The 26,080-nt window shown below is 45.9% G+C and overlaps 1 protein-coding gene across 10 annotated transcripts in view; it reads right to left on the bottom strand.

The window, feature by feature from the left end:
- LOC144114258 (uncharacterized) overlaps positions 1 to 26,080 on the bottom strand; it is a 110,378-nt gene that overhangs the window by 24,180 nt on the left and 60,118 nt on the right. For all 10 annotated transcript variants that reach the window (XM_077647867.1, XM_077647874.1, XM_077647869.1 and 7 more), the window contains 3 exons: positions 24,237 to 24,335; positions 11,860 to 12,036; positions 2,425 to 2,484 (listed from right to left, as the gene is read on the bottom strand). In XM_077647867.1, coding sequence (XP_077503993.1) covers positions 2,425 to 2,484; positions 11,860 to 12,036; positions 24,237 to 24,335 — 336 coding nt within the window. The remainder of the gene's footprint in view (positions 1 to 2,424; positions 2,485 to 11,859; positions 12,037 to 24,236; positions 24,336 to 26,080) is intronic.

Here is a 26,080-nt window from a genome sequence, read left to right as displayed (position 1 = left end):
TCACTGAGCACTTCACCTTTTGAGCACTTCACTATACCTCCGCGTGTGCCGCCACGTCAGCCATTTTGTTTGTTTATATTCATCGGATTTGTGGTTGACTTTGTACTTGGCTTGGCCTTTTATGGCTAAAGTGCTGGAGAATTGCCGGAAATAATATTTTAAGCTTATATTATTGTACAAAAATGTTCTCACCCGCTTCTAAAACACCACGTAACAATTTCAAACATCTTCAAAACAACTTCAAACATTAAATTTGCCGTGTGGCAGGGGTATAAGCTTCTAGAAATATGACAGATGGCGCCGCTACTCCAAGCATGCCAACTTTGGGTTCTGGCACTCATTTTGAACACAGAGGCTAGTGGGAAATGTGAAAATGTACCAGTACGTCAACGACACCGAAAGGGTTAATAGCATTTCCAAGGCAGCTACTATGAACTGTTTTTGATTCAGATGAAACACAGAGCAGGGACAAAATATAGCCAATGCCAAGATGGATATATGAACCAGTGTGATAAATCCTGTGCATGTAGCATACCTTATTAAGGTGAACTTGGATTTGGAGACTCGCAAAAATGCAATAAAAACAAGATAGTTCCGCAAACCTTGAATAAATGGCACCAATAAACCTCTCCAGACAACCATTAATTCTTGCCTTTATGACTGCTACAGCCGTTTCAATGAGAGAAGATACATGGCCACAATGTGAGAACCTGCAAATGTCTCCCCAACAAATTGACTGTTCCCAAAAGAAGTCTGATGCTTGGCCAAACAAATTTCATGTGCGACAGCATAAAATGCTATTGGGATAATTTTTTTTCAAATTATAGTCCATTTGCAAAAATTAGGTCCTTAAAAATATAAAGTCAATCAGAAAATTAGACACAGCTCTTTAATAGTTCCCCAAAGCCGTGCAACATTTCCATAAAGACAATGCAGTGAGATGATAAAGACTATGTTGTTTATATTGAAGCTGAAGAAACATCTAGCTAAATTATCCACAACACAAAAGTGCAACACAAGAAAAACACCCAAAAATGACTCTCTACAGATGCACACACGCAAAATTAGAAGCCTCACCATAAGACCATATCAATGCCACACGTCCTTAAAGGGACACTGCAGGCAACAGTATCAAATTTTTTTTGTTCGTAAAGTCAGATATTTCGGCATTTTGTGGCTTTGTTGCCACTTGTCCGGCAGCGAAAGGTGCATTTTTTGCTAAGAGATTTGGATTCAAAGTTGAAAAACATTTTCCCACCAAGATTCAAAGTCTGGACTCTCTGATGACGAAATAGGAGAAGAGTGACATAAAGCTGCGGAAACGGAAACGAGGACTCCATGATTGCTGGCTGCGAGCGCTGCTCTCCCGCCTAGCAGCAGCAAAAATGAAAACTACTGCCGGCCGGACGTTTACTTTTGCACCAACGTTACGATGAATCCCGCTCCCGATTCTGACAATGAAGTTCTTGCAACGAACTGCAGCCTGCATTCAGCGACCTCAACCCCACACAGCATGTGATGCTTTTGAGGGCTGAGGCGGCGGCTCTGGCAAGAAAGTCCTAGCGCCGAGGAGTCGGCAGCATCGCTGTCATCGCTGAGCCACCGTCACAACTGATGTGTAGCAACTGGCACTTGTGGGTATATTTAAATTCTGTAACAACAGTCCTTCATAGGGTTGGCTATGCAGCCCAGTGCCTTGGTACGATGACAAAGCGAACACGCCGAGCGGTGCGTTTGCTAACGTGGAGGCGCATTGAACATTGGCTGTACACAGCTCTATTTCCTTGAGGCAGTTGCGTGCCGCTGTACAAACTTTGTCCGAGAAGCACTTAGAGAGGCCCTTGGAGGAAACCAAGGTGCGTAACGAAACTATGGGGCACGCAGAACGCATAGCCGCGAAGCACCCCAACACATACCGAAACTCAGCTAGCCACCTGCTGCGCCGCCAATTGCAGCTTTTATACCTTCCAACATTCAGGTTGTCTTTTTTCCATCTTCCTCGTGTGATAGACGTGCACTGGTGGTTTCAGAACAAAACTTATATACCTCAATATAGATCAAGCACGTAACCTTCATGCATGTTGGTCAGCCTCAGAGATCCTCGAATTCTTTTCTCCTATTTCATCATCACGCTTGTACTTGCGAAATTGCCCTGCAGTGGCAATACCTGTATTTTAGTTCTTGTTCTTTTCTACCCTACAAGAGCTTTGCTTTCAGAAAGAGTGGCATTTTTGTGTTTAGGAGCTGGTATCCTATCGATACAAGCCAGCTTAAATTTCTGCTCAGTGTCCCTTTAACATTCCAATAAATATTGCTTTCTTCTACTGAACTGGAAGAACTAGAAGAAGCTCTGACTAGAGTGCAGTATTAGATTAATTGCATTACACCAATTATTTAAAGAAAAAATCAGAAGGAAAGACTCACCGGCTGCGGGACCTTGACGAGCTTGCTGAGAAGCTGCCACTCCGCGACTTCTTCTGTTTCCTGCACGAGAGAAACCTCAAATGAAATGAAAAATTACATAAATTCAAAAGAGAAATAAAAGCACCGAATTAGAAACACACATACATACACAGAAAAGTATGCATATTTCCAGTCTTTCTACAATGCCTCGAAACTAAGCTTGAGCAAATAGTGGATTTTTGGCTTGAAGCAAATTTCAACCATACACAGTTGAACATCGATGTAACGAACTTCAATGTAATAAAGTATTCCAGTTTTCATAACTTCGCGTCTATAGAACACCATGTATTTTTAGCTTCAATATAACAAAGTACATTTTGCCGCACTTTTAATGTAACGAAATATCATTGCTGGCTGTAAACGGACCCGAGGAAAACTTGCATCGCGAGCAGTTGAGCAGAGCATGTCCCGAAGCATGCACTGGAGTGCATATGTGATACGAGTGCCGTCCGGTTTTGACATAATAGAGTGCATAGGCAGACGCAAATATGATGACGATCACAACGGCGAGTGGCAGGCCGCACCATCTGGTGTAGTACGGACAGAGATGGGCATCTCCAAGAGGGCGTCCTCACCCTCACCTCATGAGAATTTCACTAGGTGGGGTGAGGGCGAGGAAGGATGGAAGCATGAAAATTCGTGACGACGAGGAAAGACATGGTGAGGTGAGGGCGAGGGAGGAAAGACATGATGAGGTGAGGGCGACGAAGGGCAAGATGCATGGTCTGAGGGCGAGGGTGATGGCTCAAACCGTACTACGGGCTAACGCTTTTTTCTGAGCAGACAGTTAAGAATTCCCGTTTTAAAGTGCCAGTCCTTAGGGCGAAGGCTACCGGGGAAGTAGTTTCCGCAGTCTGGAGGTACACGAGGTGAACAAGAAAGGCGAGGAGCCGCAGACATTCTCGAGAACGTCGCGGTGATGTACAACACCGCTGACAATGCTATGCCGAAAAAAGCACTCTTCTAAATGAAAAAGCCTATTTTTAAGAATTGTGTAAAGATTTAGGTGAAACACCCTGTATAGTGAGCTAACAAGGGGGCACCGCTCAGGCCTTGCGGGTAGTCGAGTCGCTCATCCATACTGTGGTACCACAGTTAGCATTTTCATTATCAGCCCTCAGCCTGTCAGATCATCAGAGTGTAGAGTAAAGCATGTAGAAATTATACCTAGTAAGGCTATTGAATTCCCAAGTTCTAAGCCTTGTTTTCTGCAACGAAATCCGATTTCAGCTGAAAGAAAATTAAAAAAACTGGCTGCAGAGCAAAAATACTTCAACGAAATTCGACTGTCAAATCAAAACCTGTTAGCGGCGTCGGTGTGGAATTTTTTCACTCACACTCTGAGCAGTTTAGTACAGTCGTATCTTTCTATTTTCGCTAGAATTGCTGTATAGAAATTGGTGCCGCAATGTGGTGGGCAAAGCCAACCACTGTAGTCTTACCATGGAAATAAAGCAGCAGCCTGACCACCTTGGTCTGAATCATAGCTCGCACCACCTTGCAATGTATGAGGCGCTAAAAAAGAAAAAAATTGTACTGCTCTCCTAACAACAGGAACATCTCTTGGCTTATTTCTGCCCCTGGTGAGACGTGTGACCACGTAATCGCGCGCCTGATTTTATGAACCAGATCTCTTGCAGGCATGGTAGAGAATTGACACTCAGCGTTTGGGTAATGCGTAGACGTGCAAGCAAAAAAAAAATCACGGCCGGTTTAACTTGGGGTTAACCACGAATTATTGTGCGCTAGCACCATTAGCCCTGGTTTTGCATGGTTTATCTTGACTTTCCATCCTTTTGCTTGACCTGACCTGGCTGACTTCGGCTGATATATCATGTAATGTAAGTTTGCGTGATATTGCATCATTTTAGACTTGTACCGCGCTAGAATTGCTCAATTCTCTGCATTCACACATCCATGGGAGTCCTGATTCTGATCCTGGTGCAGAGGTGCAGCGGTTAAGCTACGTGCCACTGATTTGCGATGGCAGGTGCTGCCATCAGCGGGGCTTGTGAGACCCATGTTGTTCCTAAGGAACCTCTTGCGACTAATCATTAATTGAACTGCCATGGTGGGCAGTTTGCTCACAGTCCGGTGGGCAGCTTGTGATGACGTCACAAAGTCACGTGACTAAGGTAGCTCTCTTGCTAGAAGCAGGCTTCGGACAGGCAACCGCTTTTCAGTGCAGTGGAAGCGCTAGGGCACTGAAATGGCAACCACAGGAAACGCTCACTCTTGACTAAGGGGGTTAGTGATTACCATTATTCAGTCCAAATGCTGCATTTTAGTAATCAGTTTAATTTTGAAGTGACCTGAATGTTTTATTTTAAGACTAGGGGGGTTATTGATTACCATTATTCAGTCCAAATGCTGCATTTTAGCAATCAGTTTAATTTTGAAGTGACCTGAATAATGTTTTATTTTAAGCGACAGCATAAGAGCCTCACTGCTGTGGAAAGCCGGCATCGCACTGAGGGAAGACACTAAAGAAATAAAGAAAACAATAGCTGGGGGAGCGGGATCTGAACCCGTGGCGCGGCGCTAAAACGTGTTGTGCGCGTTTTTTATCTTTATTTTATCATTTTCTGTACACGCGCACGACCTGGACAACTTTATTTTGACTCTTTGTAAATAGTGTATATATGACCTCTCCCTATGTCCTTTCTTGCTGTCCCCTCACCTCTTTCATTTCCCTTCTTCATACTGCCTTCTATCCTTTATTTCCGCTGCCCCAGCTCAGGTGCCGCCGATACAGTGATGGCAGATGCTGGGGTGAGGAAAAATCTTTTAACTTCCTTTTTATTATATTTTTGATTAAACACTTACTACTGGCTGCTGCTTCAGACCACAACGCCATCGCCACATTTTAAGCATATATTTATTACAATAAATATATATTTTATTCACATTAACTAAGTTATTTACAAAGCTTTTAGGAAACGCCACAAAACCCATCGCAACAAGACAGAGCTGCAGAGTACTAGACGCAAGGTAAGGCTGAGCACATCACCAAGAGGGAAAGCCACTTCAATTTAAAGTCGGTCCGTTCATACAGTTCCCTCAGATGAATGATCAGTTGGGAGAAATCTTAACATCCTGCCAGTATGAACTGCCAAGCTCTCGAGCTGTGCTTGCAGTGTTGTCGTCTTTGTCACGTAGCCGCGTTCACGTGTGTCAAACTGCCAGTCTCTGATGCTGTAGTTTGAAAGCATGCTCTTCATCATCTCCCATCCGTGCATGTGGAAGCGTCATCAGACGAGCATGCAGCAAACCGCACGAAATGGTGGGAGATTAGAAACAGTGAAATTCAGAAGACCCAGTGCTATTGCAATGTCATCGGGTAATAGTAATTAAGCGACCTACAAACTTTCCTTGTTCTGAGTCTACTCTGTGCTTATCATTTATTGTAATTGTCGTAGTAAATGCTACTGCGTTGTTTTCTAAATATTCTTGGCGTACATTAGTTTTTGTACATAGACACAACAACACGCTGACTCGTTTTAGCAGTGCATATAGACAATAAAATTTTATAAGTGCAGGGAACATTTATGCATGCAGTGCGTGCCAGAAGTAAAGGCAGAGTGATATTTTAGGGCCCAACTCGTAACTGTCTCGGTTTTGTCTCACGTATTAGCTCAAACAGCTCACACACATGTACCTGCACACACACAATGGTATAAGCATCTAGCTTCTCGTTCAACACAGCCTTGAAGGCTTGTCTTGCATGTTTATTACTCAGTAATATCGCCAGAAACAGCAGACTAGAAAGTACAACTCGAATTTTAAAATGACTGTTAGTGAGGATGAGGGTGAGCTGGGCAAGTGAGGGTGAGGGAGGGCCGGATAACTTTTCAAAATGAGGGCGAGCGTGAGGGAGGGCCATGGATTCAAAAGTGAGGATGAGAGAGGAAAAGTAAAAATGAGGGCATTTGCCCACCTCTGCGGGCGAGGCTGGCAAGTGTCTCCACATCCTTGGCAGCCTGCCAGGCTAGCCAGTGGTTCTTGCCATCTCGCCCAAAATCTGCGCCATATGCGATGCGCTGCCTCTGCTCAAAGGCAGTGCGCCGCGTTTATCGTGTTTACAAGTGGCCAAATTTTGCTAAAAGGACTGGAACGGTCACTGCCGTAGGCACACACTTTAGCTGTGAAGTCTGCCGCGCACTTTACACTTGAAAGCCTTGCTGCCTAATTGACAACCTCCCTTCCCACTCGGACGAGGCGCATATGTGCAAAAAGACACTCACACTTACGGTGCAAAACATGAGAATCAGGGTGGGCCTGTTTTCATTTCATTGGGTGGTGATTGGAGGACACTTTTCTTCTTCTCGCCAAAATGGAGTAAGAAAAAGAGTAAGGGGAAGGGGAGGAGGGCAGACGGCATGGCCTGCCACGAGGCTGCCACTATCGGCCACGAAATCGCAGTAGTGGCAGCGGCGTAACACGTCATTGTGTTGGCGGTGTGCTTGAGGCATTTAGAAGAGGATGACCACGACAGCAGAGCCAAAACCAAAACTCAAGATGAGTGCGTCGTTCCTGTTGCCCACGATGTGGCTAGCGTGATAGACATGCTAAGGCAGCTCGTGAGCTCGCAACATAAGACGTGCATAATGCCACTGCTGCTGGCGAAGAGAGGAGAGAAATTAAAGAACAACTTTAGTGCATTTTTGGCGGATTCTTAGCATGCTAGGAGACGAACTTCGATGTAGGAAAAACTGAGTATTGAGAAGTAAACTGCCTATCTTACTGACTTCGTTAAATCGAGGTTTAACTATAAAAACATCTGCTACATTTGGTATCAAAACATATTTTTTCGACATGCATTATAAAGTCCTTTGTCCTGCAAGAACCCGTACTGAGACCGCGCTGCCTGGAAACATTTCGGTGTGGACTAGGCACGCGTGCGCTTCTGTCACCGCGCGTTGAATAGCAGTCACGTGCAACTAAAAATCGATGCTTTAGACAATGTGCCAGATATGCGGTTGTGCTGATTCTTCCATGACGTTTTGCGATGCGCGGTATAAACATACTGGAGGAGTGTCGTTCTGTTGAGATTCCAACTAGAAACGATGTCACAAGCAATGCCTGTACTTGGTCAGCACCTGGGTGCACTAGACAGGAAAAAAATAAGCGGTCACCAAGCTTGCCTGTGGTGCAAAAGTGAGATTATTGTGCACCCTAGCTGGCATCAGGTTTCTTGCAATGATGTGCCACCCACCGGCATGCCGGGCAACAGTGGATCGTGGCTCACGCCTGCTTGTGTTGCCAGGCCTAACGTACTCTGTAATGAAGCCTCAGAAAAAGCACTTTGGAACTAGCCACTGCATACAAAACGTTATTACCAGTTCTTGTCGCCACGATAGCTTTGCACTCAAACAAACACAGAACTGATTTTCTTTATGTCTTCGTTAGCTAAGTGAGAGACAACCTGAAAGCCACCTTTCACCAACGACTGGTTTGCAAGTACGGAGTCAGAGCCGCCGGCGAAACCGTCGCAAGCGGTTGTGCGCTACGTCACATCTTTATGCACACATAACTGCACATTAATTTCGTTTCCACAAGGAATACAGTTGGCGACCGATTTTTCGGACTCTGTGGGACTCGGAAAATCGTCCAAATAATCCGACAGTCCGAAAAATCCGCAAGCTTCAGAAAATAATCTCTCTGCGAGAACCCGGCTTTAAAAATCGTGAACTTCACCGCTCCCCATGTACTGCTTGCAAGCGATAATATTAGACTTTATTTGAGCCACAGTCATGCTTTCGTCATGTCTGCACCACCTTGTGGCAGGATAGAGTCACTCTACGTCAAGACACCAGACAGTGCAACACGGCCGCAGGTCATGCCGCAAACAAACGCACGCGCCGTGCGTATCAAGAACAGCCAGTTTCCATGGGCAATGATGCTTGCGAAGACTGAGAGGGGTAGCCCACGGGAAGACATGAGCAGAAGTGAGCACTTCCAAATGCACCCCCCCCCCCCCCCCCGCCCCCCATCCCCAGCCCCACGGTGGACGGTGCAACTGTCCCGTTTTCAACGCATTTGTGCGTCCACTTTGTTGGCCATCTCGATGGCAACGAAGAGCGTGCCGTTATCTTAAGTGGCAGCCAAGAAGAGAAAATAACCAAGCCTATCCAAGCCAGCCCGTTCGATTGACTCCATTTAAATCCAAGCGCAAAGTCAGACAGCTGAAAAAACAGGACTTTCCCAAGACTGCAGTGATACTCTGAAGTTTTCTCTTTGAACGAAGTAAATTGAACCTGTACGTCTGTTGAGACAAGCTGGTTAGAGCGTACGAACTTGAGTAGAGCTCTTCACTTCGCAGTGAAACACGAACCACCTTTGTAGGCTGAATGTTCGAAACTGGGCTCGCCCCCGAAAGGGCGCAGTGGGGTTTGCAGAGCCTCCTCCAGGCGTACACCCCTGAGGAAGCCAGGCGCCGGGCCGGGGGTCGCTTGTATCCATTTTTACTGATGGGTGTCCGGCGGTGGGTTTTGAACCATGTGCCACGGCACAAGGTATTTTTCTTCTTCTCAAGGTGGGGTCGAATACCCATTTTCCAAGCATTTCACCCTAAAGAGGCCGAGCATCAGGCCAGAGGAAAGCTTGTACCCATTGTATCACTGGTACCCAGCAGCACTGGGGATCGAACCCTGCTCCTCCCGCATGCGAGTCGGGTGCTTTTCACAGCGGCAGACAACTGGTTGATTCCCGAAGCAATGCCCGCTAGTGTCTATTTTAAGCCCAAAAAACGATCTCCACGGTATTACCAGCATCTATTTTAGTCCAAAAAATTGAAATGTAAACGTTCCTATGAGAGGTGCATGGCAGCTCCTTAGCGAGGTCCGAAATATCGCGCCCGAAAAATCTGTCCGCTACTGTAACAGTCTTCGGCAGCCGTTTTTGGCGAAACCTAATGAGACACGGGCATAAGTAATGTGGAAAAAAAAAAGGGCCGCTTACTCAGAAAATTTTGTTGAAGCGGAACCTCGCTCCAAAAATGTTTAGTTGTGTTTAATGGCACAAAAGCAGCTAAGGCTATCATGCGCCAAAAAAATTGTTTAGTTGTGGGGGAAATAACTGCAATGCCTTGCATGGTTTGCTGACCGGAAATTGGATATAGTTGTGGCAGAAATTTCACTGTCGCGGTCTTCATTGTAATGAGGTTCGCCTGCATGTACGTTTTTTAAATAAGGTGTGTGACAGTTCAATGAAATCCAAAATATTTCGAGAGTACAAATTATTGGAGTGCGAAAAAACGCCCGGCTACTGTATAAAAGATTTCACTACATGGAAGTTTGTTCTGTGCAAATCTATCTCGAGTGTCTGCACTAATTTTACTCTTTGTAGTATCCTTTAGGTTATTTTCTGTGCTACCTCAGAACGAAAGCCATGTGAAAACTGCAAGCTGCAAGAATAGTCAATATACCTGAAATGATTGGTAAATGCACAGCATTTCTACAGTATCGTGAAAGAATATTCCCGCATCCTACCTCCTCCCAATATTTTGCAACAATTCAGCTTCACAACTGCTGTGCTCTTTTGTTCTGTGATATTCAACTGTCGGGTAACAGGCATTATAAACAATTTGCACTATGGTCCAAAACTCAGCAAAACAACACATCGAGAATGGAGCACTGCTGATGCAATATATGCCACTTTATGGCTCCAAGCTCAAGTAAAACCTCCCGGACTTTCTGCACTACCCAAGGCAAAGAAAGAACAGTGGAGGCAGTGCCAACGGCTCCCGATAAGGGCTCCTGCTCCCAGTCCACCTTGATCCCATGAACACAGAAGGCATGATGAAAAAAATAGCGCAACCCCCCCCGGAGCCCTAGTCAAAAGGGGAAAAAAAAAAAATCGTAAAATCGTAAGCAGCAAGTGCCACTCATCTCTAGGGAAAAATCAATTAAGCAAAAAGACCCGTTGTCAAAAAGGATATCAATGCAATGCGGAGACTAAAAAATCAACTTCACAGTCTGCCACGGTAACAGACGGCCCGCTAACACAGATTACACAGCGTATATACACAGCTCCGTAGCGGAGCTGCGTATATAGGGACAAATGGGGCGATACAAATGGGGCGATGCCTTAACATTACGCTAGGTGAACACCATAATTCCCTAAAAGATCATTGCGGGAATCTTCCTGAGCATTGCCGGGAATGCAGCCAAAAAAAAGAGGGGCAGAAGAAGGAAAAGCGTACACCAACTTTTTTAGAACCACCGTACTTTTCAGACATCTTGATCAGCTCATACTTAAGATCATGGAAGCATACCATACGTATAAGGAAATGTCAAAATCTGTGTGTCAGCGAGCCCTCTGTTACCATGGGAGACTGTGAAATCGATTTTTTAGTTTCTGCATGGCACTGATACCCTTTTCGATAACGGGTCTTTTTGTGAATTGATGTTTCCCTAGTGATGAGTGGCACGTGCTACTTACAATTCCTTTTTTTCCCTTTGACTAGGGCTCCCGAGGAGAGGGGCCGCTTGTTTTTTGTGTTTTCAAAGTGACTTGTATGAATTGCGTGTTTCAGCAATAAACCCCAGTTGCGAGTCAGTGCTTGCCTGCGTCGTTCCATTTACGTCCCTCGTGTTCCCTTTGTGCTATTTTTTCATCATGAACATTATCCAACTCGCCAAACTTTCGGCTTTGCTTAACACAGATGGCACTAACTCAGCAGCACCCATCCTGAGCCTACATGGATCTCATGGCATGCACAGATAGCATTATTTCTGGTCAGCAGGATAATGTGGGAGTTTTTGGTTACAACAAATCACGCTTAAGCTATTTACCCCCAAGCAGGTCCCCTGTACCGCTGCTGTGGCAAAACTACCTTCCTGACCCTAAGCTGTACCTGCGTCCTTGACTGATGTTACTAGCAGTTTTCCCATATCAGCCAAATTGGTGCCCGATCTATCTTGTAGAGTCCCTACAACTAATCTCCTCTAAACCATTCAAAAAGCAAAACTGCATTAATGCACAAAGCTGTCCAGGACACATTTGCAAGGCAGAAGTCAAGTGCAACAGAGTACAAAATATTGATACTGTTAACCACATATCCGAGGCCTGTACACTAAGGGTGCCAAGGAATCAGACACCTCTAAGCTATGTATCTATAATTGGATACAAGCCAAGAAAAAAAAGCGGCTTTTCCCCATCAAAGGAGCTCATTAACCTGCTAGCGTGATAATGCAGGGAGTGGAAGATGAAAGAGGATAGTCCCCTCCCTGCATAGTCATGCTACCGAGCTAGCAGGTTCATGAGAATCGGCCGACACCATTGGTGGGAAGGGAGTCCTTTGAAGGGGAAAAGCCGCTTTTTTCTGCACCGACTGTAGTGTTCAACCTGAAGCCAGTTCCCTGTAGGGTACTTTTTAAAACTAGAAGTTCATACCTCGGTGGAGAACTTGGTGCTTTTCGTCGGGACTTGCGAGGAGGACTTGCAGGAGTAGTAACGGGAGGAGGTGAAGGATTGTACTGTTTCCGGCGATCCAGCACTGGAGACCTGCCACCACCTGTGCCGCCACTGGTGCCACCACTAGCAGCACTGCCCTGCTTGCCTGGAGCTTGACTGCGACCACATACCAAGTAGGTTAATCTGTTTGATTTACTTGAAGTTGGATATTTTGGCTTAAAACACAAGACACCGACAAAAGGATGCCAAATTCTTCTGAAATTCTGTTTTAACCAAAAAAGTCAGTACCCCTCACAAGAATGCTACAACTAGCTGGCTACTAAGCGGGAGTTACACTAAGGCACAGAAGAAAATAAAGAAAGTGCAGAAATCAGAGGCACAGTGAGACATTGGTATTGATAGATTAAGTACCAAGGTTATGAATTTTGAAGTATTTGCGCAGAGACATTAGACATGCCGTGGCGCAGACCAGGAGGCTTAACCTCCTTGCTCTGTGTCATCCCCTCACGTAGCAAACTCACACATAAACAACACACAAAAAAATTGCATGCTTTTGCTTTCAAAATAGTTGAGTGGCAGTTTCTTCACTGCCATCAGCATACAAACTTTGTGAAGCACGGCCTCTTAATTGTGAGGCATTACTTTTTCGTGGCATCAAAGAATGCAATAAAAATAAAATTATCCTGCTGATCACAGAACTTGAGTTATATGGTTTTTAAAAGTTGCCACTCCAAAAACAGCTATACAAACTTTTATTTTTGTTTCTGAAATAGGAATAACAAGACCTCATAACTCAACTTCTATGACAGGCAGGATGATAATTTTACCCTTATTAGAGAACTATCATGGAACTTGAGTTATCAGGTTATGAAGCTGCCACTTCAAAAACAGGAATACAAAGTTTTCTTCCCATTTCTGAAGTGGCTAATTCAAATCCTCCCAACTCAAGTTCTACGACAGGTAAGACGATAATTTGATGTCAAAAGAAACCAATGGAATGCATTTCAGCAAGTTCTGTGCAGCAAAAATTTTTTACAATTTCCCTCCAAAACCTTAAATATTACATAAGTGCACAAACCCTAGTTGTACATGAAATTATATGGCATATTTGGAATCAGCATGCCAAAACACATGTTCCCTGAAAATTTCATAGTTGTGACTTCATTAATATTTTTCTAGGACCAGCTTCCCCCTATGACATCCCATTTAAAGTTGCTACAGTGAAAGCTAAATCAGCTCATTTTCCCTGAGCTTGGGCAACAATACCGTATTTACTAATGTAATCTGCACAGCCCTAATTATTCCTCAGGTTTATAAAAAAAACATTCACTCGCATATTTTATGCTCCCTGCTGCACCAGACCACTAGCACGCAAGCAGGTGCGTGCAAGGCAGGCATGGGAAGATCGGTGTGGCTGTGTCGTCGTGTGGAGCAGTGAAAGGTAAGGGAACGCCACCACGCTACTCTATGGAAAATGTCACTGCCAAGGCCAAGCCAAGTGAACTCATACTTGATGCAAGCAAGGGGCAAGCACGACCGGCTGTTTTTTTTTTGGGTGAGAATGCGAGACTAGCTGGAGCCAGCGCGCCACGATAGCAATGATGAAACCTCCCCCACCCCCCACCCCTCCCAAGACACACAAACAAGTGGAAACGAGTCAGCCCGAGCTAAATAGCCATGAAGGAGATAACGACAATATAATGGAAAGAAATAATGGCAGCAACGGCTGCATCACAGCGCATCCTTCCCTTCGGAATTCAAAGGTCACAACATGAAATATCCCCTTCAGGCGCTGCAACCACATATGTGGACGCGACTTAAGCCTCTTCATATTTTCGCACGCAAGGCAAATTTTTACCTTTTAATACTGCGCTCTTACCATTTTGACCCTCCCAGTCAAGTTTGCGGCGCCACCTCTTGCAGCTACAGCGAAATGCGTTTGTAAAAAAAAAAAAAAAATATGTGCGTCACGTCGTTCTTTGGCGGGACGAGTAAATAGGTTTCTTTTTTGAATTCTACCTTTACAAATGATTGTGAATGATGCAATTTGGAGCTCAGAATATGTCGACAGATTAATGTAGAAGCAGCACACCAATTTTCATCCTCAGAGACATAGAAAAAGCGATGCGATGGACTTTCAGAGTGGCGTGTCCACAACCACAAACGTGGACATGCCACTTTCCACTTGTACTCAGATCACAGGAGACCCCTTCGATACAGCCGGACTTGAAGCATTATCTATGATGAAAGCAACCATTGGCCCAAACTTCTGAACACATTACACAACGGTGCTGATGTGAAGACTGCACATCTAAAAGCCACGTTTGGTGCTTATACCAAATTTTCCTCTGCCTGTAGTCAAAGAATGACTGCTTTTATCTGTTTTATAAGTCATGAACAACAAAATAATTCCCTGAAGCGTATATTCTCAGAGCTAAACATTTATTCATGTCTAACGATTAGTTAGAAAATGAAAACAAATGTAGCAGTGTTTACGTTCATATATCAGGTTTAAGGTACTATGTCCACAAATGTGGACGCGAATAAAATATCCTTAAAATATGAAATATCCTTAAAATATGATAATTTTTTGCACATCACTTCTGCTTAGTGTACTGATCGTCATTTATGCAAAAGAAGATTTTTTCCTTTCAGCAGGTTTAATTGGTGCCTGAAGGGGATATACCGTATATTGGCACATACAAGTCAACCTTTTTTTTTGTTCACAATAACGACCATCCGAAATTGGGGGGTCGACGTATACACAGCGATGACGAACAATTGCCCATACGTGCTTGGGGCGGGGGGGAGTAGTCATAAGGCAGCAGTTAACAGTAGGTCCCTCTGAATTGGCTGCATTCTCTGCACCAGTTCAAGGAGTGTAGCACTTTCACTTTCGTTGTACCAGTGCAGCGTCCGCCGGCTGCATTTCTGTCTGTTTTTTACAAGTGCCAGCTTGGCTGGCTTGCACTCTCCGAAGTGGAAGTGCAGCTGTAGTGCAGCAATATGGCAGAGCCCACGCGTAGGTCAGAGAAGTGAAGCAGATATGACAGTAGTCTCCTAATGAAATGACAGCATTTCTTTCTTGAGAGGAGGAGGTGAGTTGCTTTTCGTGGCATCATAATTGTAAACCTAAGCGGTCAAATCAAGCTGCATGGGCAGCATTTCAGTGCATATTCGTAAATAGTCTGTGTCAATACATTCCACGGCATTTATTTTCTATCTGTGAAACAATGATTTTCTGGGGCTAGTTCATGGCAACAGTTCATTGCAATTTGCTGCTTGAAATTTATGTGGTTCAGGATTGTGGCGCCCATTGATGCCAGTGGCACGCAGTTGGCTGTGATTTGGAGGCAACGCCAAGGCTAGCAGACGACCAGGCCTACACTCGACCATTAAAACTTTATGGAAGTAGCCAGTGCCGAGCTGCACTAATACTGCATGAACTGACACTGCACACCGGCGGCACCGCTGCGGAACTTCATGGAACTAGTGCAGCAAGTGAAGCCAAATCGAAAAAACTCACCGTACATACCTGTGACCTGTGTAAAAGAGCCGCACTTTTTCTTAAAAATTTGGGTGTGAATTTTGAAGGGGCAGCCCGTACACAGATTTAAAATAAACGTATAAAAATATATATTTTTTTCTCAATTACATAGCCCAAAACTGAGGGTGCGGCCAATACATCGGCGCGGCCCTTACACGAGATGACACGGTAGCATATATTGCACGTTTTGACCTTTGTGCAGTTTTTTGGGACGTGTTCACGAAATTTTCATGTTATTTGTGCATCCTTTTTTCCAAGCCTTTTTCCAAGCTTTTTTCCAAGATTTTGGGCCCTCATGACTCCTGTCCTTCTTAAAGGACAGGAGTCATGAGGGCCCAAAATCGCAAAAAAAAAATCGGTTTTTGAAAATGGCATTTTTGAAATCTACAGCCCATATTCTACATACCTAAGAATTTATTCATTCCCTGGGTCAGTACTGTGAGCCCTCGTTAACTTGAAGTCCATCAAGACCGCGAGAGATCTTCTAATTAAACGGGTCTTCGAATTAACCGAACACATTAAGAAATACGATTCGGGCAAAAAGATTTCTTGCAGGAACGCACTACCTTTATTCGGCATATTTTGAATTAATTATAGTAATCAGAGATGCTCGTTTGCCGCATCCCGTAGTTTGCGGCTCCAAAGGCCATGTTCTCGAGTTGGTCAACTAGGTGAAACATTTCAGAACTTCCACCGTGGCCCTTAACAAAACTGCGGATAACGTTCAGCGATCCGATAGCTTTGCCGAGAGCAGGTGCTCGGGGAGGCTCGTAGGTGTTGTCGTCGCTATCATCGCTGTCATCACGTATGTTCGCAACAGCAATAACCTCGCTCTCCAAGTTCGAGTGGCCTGTCTGCTCATGAATCTCGAAGTTCAGATACTCGGCGAAGCTGACAGCGTTGGACTCGCCCTCCTCTGCGCAGAGTGCATTGATGCGGTCGCAATACTCTGTTCCTTCTTTGCCAAGCGTACATGGGTAGTCTGCATCGGCATCAACAATCAACAGAGCTTTCCTCGGAAAAACCAGCGTGTTCAAAACACCACCTGATCAATGGGGCTCCACGTGTTTCCAAGTGTACACCATGAGGCATATGGCTCCGAGGAGGTCGATGGAGTACTCCTTGCCATTGTCCTAGCAAAGGAGCATGCGCTTGAGCAGGTGCTGATAAATCTTCCTTGTGTAGTGAATGACGCCTTGGTCCATCAACTGTGAGATCGAAGTGGTGTTCGGAGGTAAAAATACCATCCTGATGGCCTGGAGATGCGGGATGTCGCCATGTGCAGGACAGATGTCGACGACGAATAGGACATCCCTGCCTGTGGCCGCAAACTTGCGGTCAAGTTGGCGCACATACTCCTCAAATATTGAACTTGTTACCCAGGCTTTCTTATTATGCTTGTAGGCGCGTTCATCCTTTGGCGGCAGCCGTGCATTTTTGAAGCAGCGAGGCTTCCCCGTCTTCTCGACAACCAGTAGCAGCAGCTTGTGTTTACCGCACACGTTCGCGCCGAACAGCACAATAATCTTGTCCTTGGCCTGTTTTCTACCCTTGATTGCAGTGCTCTTCACTGCAATGTTTTTGTTGGCAACATCTTATAAAAAAGTGCAGCCTCGTCAAGGTTGTAAATGCCATCTGCACCGTATTCGCTAAGCAGCGGTGCCAAAGTGTGCTTCTTCCAATCCTCGACAACGCTCTCGTTAGCGCTGCCGTTTTCACCACAGACAGTCAGAAATGTCAAATTATTACATTCTTTAAAACGGCAAAGCCGTCCATTACTACACTTGATTTCTTTGTGCCCAAGTTGCAGAGCCAGGCCGTTGGGCTGTGCTTGCTTTCTGCAGCCGGCAAAGCAGAGCAGATTCCACATCTTGATATGTGGGAGCCCGCGCTCGTGACCGCTTCGAAGAATGTGTCTTGCCGTAGGCTTCTAGTATCTTCGACTTGTTGCTCAGTATTGTGGACAACGTCGAGAGGAGCACGCCGTGCCTTTTAGCCAACTCAGTCTTGGAAGCAAGTGTTCTTGCCTGCTTCTTGGATCAAGCAGAACTTCTGCTGCCGCATTAGTCTTGTACTTCGGCATTTCGTTGACTGGTACAGTCACAAAGCAAGCACTTCTGCGCAGCGCATTAGCCAACCCCTAATCACCACGCACAAAGAAATGGTGTAGGAGAGACCTGCGTGGCGGTGTACTTGCAGCGTTGGATGCATGGGGGAAGAGCAGTTGCGGTATGGAAACGTGCTATCGCTGACGCAGTGCGAAGAGAGGGTGAAGCACGCCGTGGGATGGAGTGGGGGCGAGATCACTGACAAAAACGGATATGCCCGCCGCGTTGCGGTGAAGCACGTCTCCTCTGCAGGGGCGCGTTTCGGTGGTCCGCGGGGCACACTGTGGACCGATTTTTGTGCTGAGAGCGCTTCGCTTATAAATCATTGCCATCACTATGTGGCTTTGCCTCGTGGCTCCGTAGGGCTGTCGTTTCACTGGGTTTGCAGCAAAACATGGATCAGGCATTGCCGCATAGCACCCCAAATCTTCTAAATAACCTTGCTGGCACAGGCCCCCTTTTCGAATTATCCAGCCAAATTTACATTGGAAAATACAGGAGCACAGAAAAACTTCAAATTATCCGAAATTTCGAATTAACAGAGTTCAAATTATCGAGGCTTTACTGTATTTTTGCTGTGATTCCACTCTATAAGGCGCAAACGAGCTGATCTGTTTTTCATTTTTTTTTTCTCAATTTTACAGGTAGGATATCTTTGCACTGAGAGCAGATAGAGGAATAATTTTTATTGCAGCATGATGCTAAATTATTAAGGGGGGATGCGGGGCTAAAATACCGATTTTCGGGAAAAAAATGTGTTTTAAAGCTTGAGTTGTTTTGGATTGCTGGTTTAATGAAGAATATTCTCACCAAGTTTGGTTGTTATCGGAGAAGTAGAAAAGAAGAAAATGAATTTTTTTCACGACGCGGTGGGGCGCATTTGCCGTCGAAGGCGTCTGTGAACGCTATTTTCAAGACGCGGCCGCGGTGCGGGCAAAAAACCGAACGTGAAGTGAATGCCTGTGATAGAAAGTTTGTTTTTCGCGCTGTTTAGTGACGGAATACTTTCCATCGAGACTATGCAAGGCAACTATCGAAGAACTAAAAAAGAAAGGCATATTACTGGCCGCAGAAACCGAAACAGGAGCTCGAACCGAAGCAGTGGGTGGCAAACCGAAACAGGAACTCGGATTGGCGGAAATGTACCACGTGACCACCCAACGCTGTTTTCGCGCCATTTGGAGTCGTTCCTGCTTTGGTTGCGCTCGACGCTTGCTATGTGTTGCTATATCTTCCTTCTGTGAGCTTATTGCGATCATCGGGTGGCCGGTGGTGTGACCCGAAGATGCCCGCAACGAAGGCTTCGACACGGAAAAGCTTCGGGAAGCGAAAACGCACGACGAAAGCGAGAGGCCTAAACAGCACTGGGCGACCGCCAGCAAGTGAGCGTCTGCCTGTGCGTTCGCCAAGCCCAAGCCTGCTGCCGGCGGCTGATGCGAACTCTACAAGCTCCGATGGTGGTTCATCACCTATGGAAATGTCTACTGGTTCTGCTGATGGTGGTGAGTGCCAAATGACGACATTTGAAAGGAAGGTCGCGCTACTTTGCCAGGGTCCTGCCGACGAAAGCGAGGAAACGCCGGAGCCCAGCGGCTACCGTTTTGTAAAAGTTACAGCCATCAAGGCGGTGGTAACATCGCTTCTGTGCCCGCATTGTCACGGACAGTCGTTGGACTTGGAAGAAATCGGTGCGGGTGTGAATCTGGAGTTTGTCGTGATGTGTAGATGGTGTGGTGAAGTCAAGAAGGCCGCGCATGCTCCACCTGTGAAGTCCAGTCGGCAGCCTGAGCTTTCATTGCGCCTCGTGGTTGCAAGCCGTAACTGCGGCATGAACTACAAAACCATGGCAAACTTTTTTGCGGGTATGGACGCGCCAATGCCCATGCACCACAAAACATACCAGACAGTAGCGGAGAAGGTGCACAGAGCCGCTATGGAAGCTGCGTCTGATGTCATGCGCGAAGCCGGAGCCGCTGTGAGGGCAATCAACTCCGTTGCTGGCTCCACTCAACTTTTGGACGTGTGTGTAAGTTATGACGGAACTTGGCATAAACGCGGCCACACCTCACACTTTGGGCTCGGCATTGCTATCGAGCTGGAAACTGGGTTGGTGCTGGATTTTGCTGTGCAATGCTACTATTGCCATGGCTGCAACTATGGTCCCAAAGAAGGCGAGGATGGACATCAAGATTGGAAAAAAGCACACAGTGAGGTCTGCCAGAAGAACTTCAGTGGATCGTCGAATGCCATGGAAGTTGAAGCTGCAGGCATAATATTCAGTCGCTCTAAGGAGCTTCACAACATGCAATACACCACAGTGCTCTGTGATGGCGACAGCAAATCATTCCTGCATGTCTCCAGCCTGCAGCTGTATGATAAAGAGATTGTGAAGGAAGACTGCATAAATCATGTCGCAAAACGTGTTTATGCTGGAATTGAAAAACTAAAGAAAACGACGAAAAGTCTAGGAGGCAAGGGGAAGCTGACGCAAAGCGTGGTAAAAAAACTCACTGCTTACTATGCATCTGCCCTGAAAGAAAATGCTCCAGATGTGACAAAAATGCAACGAGGAGTATTTGCGACACTTTTTCATTCCTACTCGACGGACGAAGTCCCACGACATGACGCTTGTCCACATGGTGAGGACTCATGGTGCCAGTACAATCGGCACAAAGCCCTAGTTGAAGCTGGTAAGCCATCAGTGCCAAGACCCCATCGTCCAGCTTTCAGCAGAGACGTTGCCAAAGAGCTTGTGCCTCTCTACAACCGGCTTAGTAAGCCAGAGCTCCTTGCACGATGCTCAAGAATGCAGACACACAATGCAAACGAGTCTTTCAATGCGCTAGTGTGGAAGAAGTGCCCGAAGACCCAATTCGCATCCCTGAGAACCGTGGAGACTGCAGCAGCCTTGGCTGTACTAGAATTTAATGAGGGTGCACGTGGCATCAAGAGAGTATTTGACAAGCTGGAACTAGAACATGGAGTCCAGACGATGAAGCACGTCCAACAAGCAACCCATCAAAGCATTGCCCGAGCGAAGGCAAGGGCGATGGACAGCTCTAAAGTTGAGAAAAAGAAAAGAAGGCTTGAAGCAATTGCCACAGAACAGCGTCGCGTTGAAGATGAGGGCCCGACCTATGGAGCAGGGCACTTTGATTAATTTTTTTTTACCACAAAATAAGATAGCATGTTCTCAAATCTTTGAACTCATTTTTCTGAGTTTGCACTTTTTGGGGAAACAAAACCGTTAGGAAAACAATCATTTCTAAACTACATTGCCAAAAGATGCTTTCAAGGTGGTTTCTAGACTGAAATTTTCTCAGGAACAAGATAAGATACTTTTTAGGGTGCTAAATAGTTTCTAACAGAAAATATTTTGAGATGTCTGACATGTAATGACAACAAAAAAATTGAACTTTGTTTTTGGATTGATGACATTTTTACAGAAATTGCATAAAAAGCATGCGAGCGGTCTTATCTTGCACTATGAACCATCTAGAAGATATCTAATTACAAACAGTTGATATATCTCCATTATTTTTGAAATGATAGTTTTCCTAAGCTGAGACACATGATTGCTGAATATGAGAGCTATAACTTTTTGTCTGTTTGAGCTAGCGCATTGAAACTTTGAATATATTCTAATGAGCAGATTATAAACAGTCGCTGAAAATTTGATAAAAATTGATGCAGTAGTTCAAAAGTTGACTCTTGAGCCTAGCATCCCCCCTTAAAGGGACAGTGAGGAGAACTCTATAAAATATTTTTTGTTACCAAAATCTGATAGTTTGGCATTTCATGGCTTTGTTGCCGCTTGCCCGGGAGTGAATGATTGGAAGGCCACCCTATCTGGAATAATTAAGGGGTATGAGCCTCGTGACATTTACAACGCCGACGAAACGAGCCTCTTCTTTCGGGTGCAGCCATCTAAGTCATTAAGCCTGAAGGGCGAAGAACGGCACGGAGGCAAATGTAGCAAAGAACGACCAGCTGTGCTCCTTTGCTGCAACATGGATGACTCAGACAAGCTTAAGCCATGGGTAATTGGCAAATATCGAAACCCACGGTGCTTGAAAAACACTCGACTGCTGCCATGTCACCACCGAAGCAACACTCGTGCATGGATGACATGCTCTTTGAAGAATTTCTTCGGTACTTTGACAACAAGATGGGTGCGCAGTGCAGGAGTGTCGTCCTATTACTGGACAATTGTGTTGCCCACCTGAGAGAGCCGCTGTTTCTTCGAACGTAAAGCTTGTGTTCTTACCACCAAATATCGCAAGCCATTTGCAGCCGTTGGATGCCAGTGTCATAAAAAACTTGAAGCATTCTTACAGAAAGTGCATGTCAAGCGTAGGCTCGCGCATATTGATCGCGGACAGCAGCCTGCGACCATTTCGGTGCTTGACGCTATGCACTACGTTGCTTCAGCATGGACTGCAGTGAGTGCGTCAACTGCGCAGCACTGCTTCGCGCTGTGTGGGTTTCGCGTGGACGGCGAGATGGAAGCTGCCACGGAAGCTGAAGAGTTGCCAACTGCCTCTGGTGAAGAAGAGCTAGCTGAGGCAACGAATGCGCTGGGTGCCATAGGAGTAGCATACGACGACTACGTTGCCGTGGATGCTGCCGTCGTGACGTCAGAGCATCGCCGAGATCGTTATGAACTCTGTCGCGAGTGAATCCGCGGACTGCGATGACGATGAGGAGCACGAGCCGCATGATGCCGGGGAGTTGCCAAATCCTAGCTTTGGAGAAGCTGTCGCGGCTCTGGACGTCCTCCGCAGGTACGTCGCACCTCACAGCGACGCTGACAGCAATGCGGCCTTCCAGGCTATTGAGAAAAGTGTGGCGATTTCTAGCGAGCGAAAGAAACGGCAAGCCACCATTCTGGACTTTAAGTCCTAAGCGCACTCTGTGGAAATAAATTGTCTATACAGTAAAATCTCGTTACTACGAACATCAGATTAACGAAATTTTCAGATTTACGATTTTTTTTAAAATCCCCGCCAAAATGCCTATACTTTCAATGTAAAAAAACTTTCAGTACTACGAATTGCAAATTACCGAATATTTCAGAATAACGTATGTAATTTAATCTCGCATTCGTCGCAAGAGGCTTCGTTATTACGAAGTTCCGTACCAAATCCCTGAAGCTGACGCCTGTCATCATCATCGGAAGCATCAGCTATGCGCTGGGGAACTCGTTGCAACGAATACAGCCCCAGCGGCATCGCCATCACGCAAGTGTCGCGTTGAATGAATATAGGCTAGGCGGCGCAAGCTGCCGCCCGATACAAAGGGTAAGGCCATTATCATCCATCCAGCGTGTGATCACATACTGCGCAGTAGTCTTAAGCCTATTCAGCGCAGTGCCACCACGTCGACAGCGAACGTCAGGATCTGCAAAGTTATCGGCGCTGTGATTGTGTTGTGCATTAGCTTTGCTGACAATGAGTTCTCCTGGCGCCCGCGTTAAAAAGAAGCGACGCCAGTTTTCGCTTAAAGAAAAAGCGGACATTCTGTCGCAGCTGCTGGAAAAAAGCAAGCGGACTTGTGCAGGGAGCTTGACATTACACAGTCAACGATGGCAACGATGCTCAAAGATCGGGACAAGATCATAAAACTACATCAAGAGTCGCAGCTGGCTCCTTCAAGAAAACGTCTGCGGCTGGGCAACTACCGTGGACAGCGACTTTCGAATTATGTGGATAGCGACAGCGCGGCGGCTACATCCGCGGAGCTCACCACCGAAGACATCGTGAATCAAGTGCGTGAGCAAGAATGTAGTAGCGACGAAGACGATGCCGACACTGGATCAGCGCACGAAGAGGAAGAGATTGTTTCCGGCTCGGATGTCCTAGTCTTTCTAGAGAAGACCCGATCATTCCTCGGGCGCTACAAAGATGTCCCCGATGACGTGCACAGGAAGGTCGAGGATGTGGAAGCGTTCGTCCTGCAGCGCTTGTCGTGTACTCGCCAGAAGAAGATAACAGACTTCTTCAAGCAATAAATCGTAGTTAAACTGTGCCCAGCGTTATCGTTTATTATTTACTTACCAACACTTAAATCTGCTGCAAAGGTACGTAATTTTAGTTCTTGTGATGCATTACTGACATGAAAATAATGGTTTTTCAGTACTACGATATTTCAAAATAACGATTTAAATTCGGCGGTCCCGTGAAGTTCGTTGTAACGAGATTCTACTGTAGTTGAAGCCGCACTTTTTTCATTCATTTTTGAAGCTTTCCTCACTTTTCCGTTTTCCCGGCTGTTTTTAACCCCGGTCCGGTGAAAAACGTATGAATGGGGTTCCACTGTATACACTGTTAGCTAGGATAAAATCTTGAATTATTTGGCCCTAGTGCCAGTGTTGTGCACTTCCCCAAAAAGGGGAAGCTACCATGATGAGGGATCATGAAGCGACTCAGGCTATGAGGGACGCCGTAGTGAAGGGCTCCGGAAATTTTGACCACCTGGGGTTCTTTAACGTGCACTGACATCGCACAGTACACGGGCCTATAGAATTCCGCCTCCATTGAAATTCGACCGCGGCAGCTGGGATAGAACCCGCGTCTTTCGAGGCAGCAGCCAAGCGCCATAACCACTCAGCCACCGCGGCGGCCCGATGAGGGATCATGTGTTGAAGCAGAAATGCTCCAGGGTATCAGTGAAAAGGAGCTCATGTTTGAACTGATGCTCACCTTGGAGGACCATACATGGGTGGTCCCCGTGGTGGGGGCTGATTGCCACGTGGTCTTCCTGGTGGTGCAGCAGGGGCAGGAGACCGAGACCTTGAACGGCTGCACCATGAAGGGTATAACTTATTACGAGAAAACTGCGGGGGAAAAAAAAAAAAAAACTCCAACAGGCAGGAAAACAGAAGGATGATGGTTTATGAGGGTTTAACGCCCCAAAGCGACTCAGGCTATAAGAGACGCCGTAGTGAAGGGCTCCGGAAATTTCGACCATCTGGGGTTCTTTAACGTGCACTGACATCGCACAGTACACGGGCCTCTAGAATATCGCCTCCATCGAAATTTGACCGCCGCGGCTGGGATTGAACCCGCGTCTTTCGGGCCAGCAGCCAAGCGCCATAACCACTCAGCCACCGCGGCGGCCAGAAAAAGGACGAATACAACATTACAATGGGCTATGCTAAAATGCAAAGCGACATTCAGCAGCTCCAACGGGAAAAAACCTTTCTGGCCTAACATGTGTAGTATAATATGGAAAAACTATAACAACAACCAGGACGATTGTACTGCCCCTTGCCAGTGGCAGTAGACCAAGCAGGCACATGCAAAACGAAAGCCTTGCATAAACTGTTAGAAGCACTATGTTTGTCAACAAAGGTAACAATGCCGCTTGAGAGGATAGGACGATGTGCAGCTACGTGCAAGAATGGTGAATGAAGGTGTCACTGTAGTCGACGACCAAAAATTCAAACCCCTAATTTTTCGGACACTCTTGATCATTCGGACTTTTTCGCAGCAGTGCGATGCATTCCATACAGCCAATGTATAAGAGCGCCTGAAATTTCAAACACATCGCAAGTGATTGCTAGATTTTTCGGACTTCATTAGCACTCGCCGGGGCGCTGATTGAAAATCTGATTTTTGGGCCATTTTCGGTGCCAAAGAGCCGTGTCCCCCCTTAAGGTGTTCATAACATGTTAACATTTCATCAAAACACTCCTTAATATCACCGCTTTCCTATATAGCAAGGATATGCAATCTTTTGAGCTTTGGAAAACCCTAACAAGTTTCAAAAGGTGCCCAGGAATCTCACGTCTAGGCTTCCATCCCTTTTTGCCCAACACTCATGCATAAAAAATGTGCAGACATGCAGCACCTAAAAAATGCTCAAATTTATAATGACTGGCTGCAGTGAATGTCTGCTATAAAAATTACAGTATGATTAGTACAAAATTAAAGTGGGGAAAGGAAAGGTGGAGGTTGAGGCATGAGTGGATTTAGGTGCTCAGGGAACAACATTACAATGAAACCTCATTATAGCAAACAAGCAAAAAATCGTAAAATAGTTCGATATAACCGAAATTTGATATAAAATTTTGCCAAAAACTCACAGGAGAATCGAAATTTAGTCAGAGAGAGAACGGCAACTGGGAGAGACCTTTCCCGTAGTTTTAGCACAGTTTCAAAGTTGAAAAAAAAAAAAACTGAGCAGTAAATGCCAGTTAGTTTGGTTTCCCCGCACAGCACTGCAGCACGTGGCAGCAGTAGGTCAGACGCCACCTAGGGTGCCTTCCTCGCACTACAGTGGTGCCTGGAAAAAATTGGATGCTAGGAAAGGAAGCTACCGCCGTTTTTACTGCCTCTGCTCCATGACAGCTGATGGCTACTGGAACACTACGACAACCGACCATGCCATGTCGCTGGTTTCGGGGCATTATGAACGGGTGTGAGAGGCGTAATTGGGTGTCGACTGCCTTGCTGAAAGCTGTTCTCACAGCTATATCCTTTGTGTCACTGTTGGGAAATGTGAAATAAAGCGAGCACTGCAGTACTGTGGCGCAAACACTTGT

This window comes from Amblyomma americanum, chromosome 1, assembly GCF_052857255.1.
Source record: "Amblyomma americanum isolate KBUSLIRL-KWMA chromosome 1, ASM5285725v1, whole genome shotgun sequence".
Classification (NCBI taxonomy): domain Eukaryota; kingdom Metazoa; phylum Arthropoda; class Arachnida; order Ixodida; family Ixodidae; genus Amblyomma; species Amblyomma americanum.
This window is presented reverse-complemented; position numbering and strand designations above follow the sequence as displayed.